This window comes from Pinus tabuliformis, chromosome 2_2, assembly GCF_031772625.1.
Source record: "Pinus tabuliformis cultivar Carrire ecotype Pingquan chromosome 2_2, CPIR1, whole genome shotgun sequence".
NCBI classification, from domain to species: domain Eukaryota; kingdom Viridiplantae; phylum Streptophyta; class Pinopsida; order Pinales; family Pinaceae; genus Pinus; species Pinus tabuliformis.
This window is the reverse complement of record NC_142300.1, coordinates 1,162,446,777-1,162,455,614: the sequence shown is the minus strand read 5'-3', so window position 1 is coordinate 1,162,455,614 and position 8,838 is coordinate 1,162,446,777. Positions and strand designations below refer to the sequence as shown.

The 8,838-nt window shown below is 36.2% G+C and overlaps 1 protein-coding gene across 1 annotated transcript; it reads right to left on the bottom strand.

Annotated features, from left to right (window-relative positions):
• Window positions 1-7,010: 7,010 nt before the first annotated feature.
• Window positions 7,011-8,008, bottom strand: LOC149197556 (uncharacterized). Its single transcript, XM_089403927.1, has one exon. It carries the CDS (start codon window positions 8,001-8,003, stop codon window positions 7,527-7,529), a length of 477 nt encoding a protein of 158 aa, XP_089260053.1. The 5' UTR covers window positions 8,004-8,008; the 3' UTR covers window positions 7,011-7,526.
• Window positions 8,009-8,838: the final 830 nt, after the last annotated feature.

Below are 8,838 nucleotides of genomic sequence, written 5' to 3'. Positions count from 1 at the left end.
AAATGGATTATATTATGCAGAAAGTGGTAGGGTCTGCTCGAATGTCCACGATGGATGGTTTCTCTAGATACAACCAAGTCGTTGTACACCTTGAGGATCAGAAGAAAACAACTTTTACTACACCATGGGGAACATTTATGTATGCCAAAATGCCTTTCGGCCTCATAAATGATGGAGCTACTTTCCAAAGAGCGATGGATATAGCGTTTGTTGGAGAGCGGGATAAATTTGTAGTGATTTATCTAGATGACATAATTGTTTTCTCTAAATCAGATGAAGAGCACCTCAATCACTTACAACTCACTTTTGAAAACTGTAGAAGGTATGGTCTATCCTTAAACCCAAAAAAAACACAGTTTGCTTTAAGTGAAGAGAAGGTATTGGGTCACATTGTGGCAAAGGAAGGAGTGGAGATTGATCCCAAAAGGGTGGGGGCTATTAAATATATTCCATTACCAATGAATAGGAAGGAGATTTATGTTTCTTGGGCAGAATAAACTTTTTGAGAAGATTTATACCAAACTATGTTGAGAATGTCAAAGAAATCACAAAAATGTTAAAGAACGATAGGGAGGTCAAGTTGACTATAGAAGCCCAGGAGTCATTCTCCATAATTAAAAAAGCTTTTGTAGAAGCCACAGTCTTAGTTAGCCTAGACTATCAGAGGCCATTCCTCATTTTCTCTTTTGCCTCCCCTAACACATTGGCAGTTGTTTTATTGCAGAAAAATAGTGAAGGACAGGAACAGTTGATTGCATTTTTCAGCGAGGTGTTGCGAGATGTAGAGTTGAAGTATAATATCTTGGAGAAACAGGCCTATGCCTTGGTCAAATCCCTGAAGGCTTTTCGAATTTATGTCCTGCAGTCAAATATAACAACTTATGTCCCTACAATTGCTGTGAAATATATTCTTGTGCAGGGTAACAATGAAGGCAAGAGAGGCAAGTGGATTGCCAAGATTCAAGAATATGACATGGATATCAAACCCACTAAGTTGATCAAGGGGTAGGGATTAGCAAAAATATTATCTGAGGCTAACTGCTAGGCCTTGGGCATAAACCTATTGGAAAATATGGAAGAAGAAGGTAAAGGAGAAGAGGGGCATAAACCTATTGGAAAATATGGAAGAAGAAGGTAAAGGAGAAGAGGGGCATAAAAGCATTGTATCCTCAACATAGAAAATTCAGATGAAGTACCTCGCCTCACATTGGTACAAATATATTGTCCATTATTTACTTTTTCTGAAATGCCCAGTAAATTTTGACAAAGTTAAATACAGGGCCTTGAGACTGCAAGCCCAGAAGTTTGTTATCTCAAATGGCCAATTGTACTGGAAGGACCCAGTGGGGATTTTGCTTTTATGCCTGGTAGAAGAAGAGATTCCTAAGGTGATTGATGAATTCCATAACTGTGTTTATGGAGGAAATTACAGTTGGAGAGCCACAACCCATAAGATCCTTAAAGCAGGTTTCTATTGGCCCAAGTTGTTTGGTGAGGTTCATGCTTATGTTAGATCTTGTGAAAAATGTTAGATTTTTGCTGAGAAGTAGAAGTTAGCACCCCTCCCCCTGATTCATGTTTTTGTGGAAGAGCCCTTCAGGCAATGGGGGCTAGACTTCATTGGAGAAATACATCCAACATCCAACGATTAACACAAATGGATACTTACAGCCACTGATTATTTCATGAAATGGGTGGAGGCCATTCCAACCAGAAATGCAACCGATGCAGTGGTCATTAAGTTTATGGAGGAGAATATCCTTGTTCGATTTTGTTGTCCAAGGAATATTATCACTAACAACGCTCAGGTATTTAAGTCAACCAAGTTTCTTAATTTCTACCAAAAGTTCAACATCATTGTGGGGCACTCCACCACCTACTATCCGCGGGGAAAGGGATTGGCTGAATTCTCAAATAAAACTTTAGTAAGGATTTTGAAAAAGACCATATCAGAAAATCAGAAAAACTGGGACTCACAACTGAAATTTGCTCTATGGGCCAACAGAGTTAACTACCAAGAGCTCAATTGGGAAGTCTCCTTTTGAGTTGCTATATGGAAAGGCTGCAATTTTTCCTACCAAACTAGCCATGCCAGTGGTGAAATACTACAAGATGTTGAGGAGGAGCAAAGATTTCTCATTTTCATCACCGTAAGTTTAGGGAAGCCATTGAAATTGAGAGGAGTTCGAGTAATCTAAACAAGGATGATGGATGGAAAATTAGTAGCTATTGTATCGCGGCCCTTTCCTTTTAAGCTTTCTCCTTCTTGATCCAGTGATCTTGTCATTTTCTTTGATTTCCTTTTTCCTCGATTTTTGTTTTCTCTGTTTTCTCCCCTTTGGTTTTTTTTCCCTTTTGTTTCCCTTTTCCTTTTATTTTTGTATATATTATATGGATCTTAATTTTTTTCATATTCTTCCTTTAACTTAGGTTTTTATAATTTAGTCGATTTTCTTAAAGTTGTGTAATTAGTATTAGTTTCCCTCTTTCTTTTTTTTATAATTATCCCTAACCCTTTTTTTATGAAAAAAGGGTTTTATTTCTTCACTCTTTATATATATATATATATATATATATATATATATATATACACATATACATACATATATATGTATATATATACATACATATATATGTATGTATATGTATATATATATATATACATACATATATATATATAGATACATATATGTATATATATATATATATATATATATATATATGTATATATAGATATATGTATATATAGATACATATATACATATATATATATAGATAGATATATCTATATATATACATATATCTATATATATAATTTAACTCATTCTATTACCTTAAGAAATTATTTTCTCCTAATTCTTAGTCAAATCAGATTTAGTTTGGGAATCTAGGTTTTTTATTTATTTATATATTTTTAATTATTTAACTCATAATTAAAATATTAATTTTCTTAGTTTAGTCTAAAATATTATATGTAAAAGTAGAAAATATAATATTAACATCTTTGGTTACACATTGATTAATTCTTACCCTATATTTTGACCCAGTCAAAAGTAGTTGTTTTATAGTCGTTTCTTTATAGCCATTGGAAGGATTTGTCTTTCTATTTAACATGTTGCCATGATCTGATTCTTCATCTTGTCTTGACGATGAACGACACTGGTTGATTTGAAACGCGTCGACAAATACTCTTTGATCTGATTTCTTCCAAAATAAATCTTCTTATAAAGGAGCCAAATTCTCTGACGAGGAGAATAAATCAGTTGGTGGAACTTCAAGAAACTAGAGGGGAAGTAATTCAGAATCTGATTAAATATCAGGAAAGGATGAAGGCTCCTTTTGACAAGAAGACAAGGGATAGATCCTTACAGCCAAGAGATTTGGTACTCAGATGGAATGTTAGAAGAGAGGACAAAGAAAAACATGGGAAGTTTGATCCCTTGTGGTTTGGACCTTTCAAGATATCTAAAGAAAAATGAAACAACACCTTCTTACTAGAAAATTTGGATGGTGAGGTACTTAAACTGCCTGTGAATGGGCAATTTCTCAAGCTCTATTTTTAGCATTAAAGAGGTCCATTTCCACCCACTGTATATATCAGTGAGCCATTGTACATACCAGTAATGTTTTACGTTCTTATTGCTTCTTTTTTTGCTTTTTTATGTACTTGAATAAAATGACTCCATGCCCAATAGAAAGAGGCCCTAATCTGCGGGTTCTCAATGCATTGATTGCAATACATTGTCCCCAATTGGAGTCGATGTTGTCACCTGTCATACCCTCTTGTAAATGTGTCAAATGATCCTATTTCTTATCCCTGGTACAGAGAAGGATGGGTGAAATACTGGCCGACCAAAGGGAAAGCTCAAAGGGAGAGCCGAAGTCTGAAAGCTGAAAGGAAAGCCCAAAGGGAGAGCAGAAGTCTGAAAGCTGAATGGAAGGCCGACCATTGGGGTTCAATTCTCGGAATGGTGGATATCAGAGATAGGCTCAGAATATCGAGGGTCGATATCGAAAGGACCGGCTGAAAGGCATATTGGTACTTCGGGATATCAGAGGTCAAAACATAAGAGACCTCAGCGACCTATTTTAAAACGAACCCACAATGGAATATCGGAGCTGAGAGTCGAAAGGAAGGTATATCAAAAACTTAGCAAGTCGGGACCTCAAAGCGGGTTAATATCAGACCCTAGAGCTTGCAGAGATCGGAATCTCGTAATCCTTTAAAAATTGAATTACTTATTAAACATAGAGGTTGTGGAGAAATAGAATTTCAAAGGAAATCTTTAAAAACCGATGGACCGAGGGACCCTTTCTCTCTCCTCAAGACAAGAAACATGGCAACAGGTAATTGGCCCTTAAGAGTTGATGAGGCAAATGATGTTAGCATGACGTGATAGTACAAAGGACACGTGGTAGTCTATTTTATCATTTTTAGGTGGCCTAGTGGGGAAAATCCATGTGACACGTGTCACCACTCAAGAGGCATCACGTGGAGATGATGACCTCAACATGACGTCATCTCAGAGATCGACATTTATGAGGGAAGAGATTTCAGAACTCCTATTTATTTGCAAATCAAATAAGTTTTGATGAAAGGGGCTTCCGATGTATGATTGGCACATGGTCATGGGAACCCAAAAAAACCAAGGGCATACAACAGGCCTTAGCACCTAGTGTTGTAAAGGCACTACGTGGAGAGTATTTCGAAGGTCAGTTTAACGGAGGTAGGAGGCATCGTAACTTCGTTCTATTTGCATTTCGAATAAGTTACGAAATAGGGAGCTCTCAATGTTGATGGTTGTATGATCGTAGAAGGGTCAAAATATCAAGGGCATAGAGAGGGTTGGGCACCTAAGCACTATAAAGAATATTAGAGGAAGGAAACATTGTTACTCTGTTCCAATTTCAATTTGAAAAAACTTCTAACGAAAGGAGCTTCGATGTGTTTGTGGCTCTTGGTTATGGAAACCCGAAGAACTAAGGGCAGAGAGCGATTACAAAGGGAAATAGGCCCCTAATAGGAGCTTGAAGGCTTTAGCACCCAAGTGATTTTGTAATGTTTCTTTTAAATAGAGTTACGATGTGTTGTCGCTCCGAAGTTACACTATGGTGCAATGTTACGAGATAGAAAGGCTCTTATACCGCAATACAGAGAGTATGGAGGATGGATGGGTCGGCAGCTAAGTTATAGAGCACCTCTAACGCCACCACACTTGATCATGTCCAGCTCCAAAAAGGGGAAATTCAAGTAGTTAGAAAGAGAAAGCAATAGCAGAAATGGCAGGTAACCGTAGTAGGAATATCATGACAGAGGCATGGCCAGATCATCAGCCCACCACTAATCCATATAATGGAGCCTGAGTCCACCTTAGGAGATCAAAGGAATCGACATCAGAGATATTTGGTTGTGTCCATTATGACACCTCATGCTTTTCATTTTTTGCTAATTTTGCATTTTCAAGAAAAGAATCAAGTCTATTCAGTAATCATTATGACAGTGAGGCCATTCGCATGCTCAGAGAGTTGGTAGTTCATACATCTATAGCATTCTGAGATGTTTTGTAATTGTTGTGTGTGCCCTCTCTCCCTATAAAAGGGAAGAGGAACTCAGTAGTAAAGATTCCCAAATTCTATTTCCAAAGGTTCTAAATTATGTGTTTGAGAGTTTTGAATTCTGTTTTCAGAGGTTCCAAGTTTGGTTCTATTTTCCTGTTCCAAGGGTTGTATTTTTTTTTGCAGATTTCACAAGTTTAGGCCTATAGCAGGTATTTCATTTTTGAAGATTAATGAAGAAAGTTTTTGGTGATTCCAAGCATTGGGATATGTAGTATGTGTTCTACCTCTGCGTGTCATTTCAGGTATATTTTCTTCTCCAGAAATTGTGTAATTGTAGCTGCTGGATTCGCTCTTAAGTCACATATTTACTTATGTTATGTAATAGTTGATGGTACCTGTGAGATTGTAGATTTATCTATGTTATGTAATAATAGACGGTACCTGTGAGATTGCATATTTACATGTGTTATGATATAGCAGATAATACCTATGAGACATTGAGTTGAAAGCCTTAAAATGTGCTCCATAATTTATGCACTTCATTCCTTTTATCTTGTCATGATTCCACCGGGATTTGTTGCATAGGATTTTATGTTTATCCAACCCTCTGCACTAGGTTCCTCTCTTATGTTTCTCCTTTCCATCTCCACTGCAACAACAAAGTTAAGTTGCATTCACTGTGTCGGCCACCAGACCTGAACATTTATTCTTGGGAATGATATGTTGTTTATGAGCATACTGAATTTGTCTCTGAGAAAGGTAATTGAACCAAAATCTAAACCATTCCACATTTATCTTTTGAGCTACACTAATTTATCTTCAAGGGAGACTAGGATGCCCCATGTACTTACCTCACCTCAACTCGGGGGTTGTCTCTAGGAGCTACAAGAGTAACAAACAAAGTTTGTATACGCAATGGAATATTCAAAATATCTAGAATATGTAAATATCCATTATAGGACAAGTAATATTTATGTTGAATGTACAAGAGATATGAGATATATGATTTGCGATTATTTGATTACAAATGAGGGCCCACTTATATACCTAGATATGTGCTCCATGAACAGGCATATCATTTAAGACATGCCTCTTTAGCAACCAATTATTATTTAATTAATAATTATTGTCATTATTATTATTATTATTATTATTATAGTATTTATATTATTTGTATTATATTCATAACAATTTCTTTGGTTCAAAGGTATTTTCACATGATAATATTTTGCACATTGATATTAGACAAAAAAAAAAAATATTGATATGTCTTTACTCCCATGATTAATCAAATATTTGGCTTACACATCCAAACATCTTTGTATCCATCCCACTCATCCTTGAATATTGGGAGGCTATTGCAACAAGAAGTCAATCCCACAATAGAAGGCACTGCATTGCACTAAAAGTGTAGAGGCTATAGCCTTGGTAAGGGACTAAAAGAACCAAGGGTTCCATTGAAAGTTTTCTGTATTTATATATTTCTTAATTACAACAATGCCTCATATCCATGTTAGTATATGGTGGAGAGAACATTATCTATAGATCAAATCCAAAAATAAATAAGGAAATTTACTTAAGCAGCAACTCCAAACTCTTCCAGACTGTCCCACAATTTCCTGAGATCTGTGATGCATTCTTAGTTTCACTAGGCATGTCGAATCATCCTATCATCAATATCTTGACTCCATCTTAAGTACAAGATTCAATCCATTATTTGTAACTCTTTAACAACCCTCACAGAACATTCCATTTGGGGAATTCTGTAAGTAAGACAGTGGCTTGTCTATATTGCGTTGTTTACTAGGTTAAAATCCCGAAGGAAGAAACAAAATCAAGAAAAATAATATTCACAGCCAGCATTTGAACACTTTTGATATGCATAAAATCAATGGGACTTGCAATGACAATGTAGTTGTAGTCATATCTCATTTGCTAAAAGATTTGAACAGAGAAACAACCACAAACTATTTTACCTCTGAATTAGGCCCTCTGAGTTTAGTAGTTTGGCTGTCTACATTTGATCTAGGAGGATCTTCTTGTAATTCTTTCTTGGACTCTAAAACATTTCTGGCTTCAAAATTGTCAGTATGAGAAGTCTCTTTGTTTTTAAATTCTTCCTTGGAACTTGTATTAGCATTCCCTTTACTCTCAGTTGCAGCAGCCACTTGGTTGCTTGGCTGTTTCCCATGGTTACCCTGAGGTTCTGTTGTCATACTACGAGAAGTTTGTTCTCTCTCAGCACTAGTTAGTCTCTTAATAGTCTCTTCTAATGTATCAAGCCTGGATTTCAGTTCCTGCAAAGTTTCTACTTTTCCCTTTCCCGAAATCTCAGCGGAGCCACTTAACTTATCATCCAGCTCAACTTCCTTGGAGTTCACTGGCAAATCTAACTCAGAAGACTGGCGTGCTTGCTCTTCTTCTTCAGCTAGCTTCTTTTTCATCTCAACTTCCTGAAAAATGTTTCCAATTTAGTAAAGCATAACCTCGGAGCATTAAAGATCCATATAACTTTTATCAAATTAGAGCCAAGGAAGTAAACCTTATGACAAACTAGAATGATAAGCAGAAAAAATCCTGTCATTTTCAAATGTATGCAGGAATGGGAGAATTATAACAAAGCACGCAATCTCTAAAGATTCTGAGTGTATCAGCAATGAATAGATAACTGTAAATCAGGGAACAAATGACTCCCAGGCCAACAATGGTATAGGTCTTCACAGCCATCACCCATATATTGCATAGATGCAAAGAAACTGGAACCCTATTCTCAGATCGATAAGGCCTTTTTACAGCACTGAAATGCATTATTCTTATCCAATCAAAGCTACCAAGTAAAGAAGCATAGCATTTATGAAAAACGGGCTATACAAAAAATATAAACAAGTGATTTAAAAAAAAAAAAAAAACATCTTAATTGATTAGTATCTAGATAGATGCTGCTTAGTTCAGATCAAAGGAAGCCTTCCAGACCTTGCCCTTCCAAGATTACCCAAAGCCAAAAATAGAACTCAAGAAAGCTACATGCCATAACTTTAAAGACCTTTTCAGAGGCCAAGCATCTAAGACAACGCAAGAATACAAATCTCGTTAATTAAAAATGACATTTTCTGAATTATATCTTTCCCCTTCCATTGTATGAGTTGCCTTGCAGACCTTGTTTTACATTTAAGAACATGAAATACAAGATAATCCACAACTTTAAAGACATTTTTAGAGGCCAGGCACCGAAGACAGCACAAGAATACAAATCTCATTTGTTAAAATTGACATTTCTGA

Excerpts from the sequence above, each read along its gene's own strand:
- LOC149197556 (XM_089403927.1), bottom strand. The coding sequence starts at position 8,003 with ATGAAAAAGAAGCTAGCTGAAGAAGAAGAGCAAGCACGCCAGTCTTCT.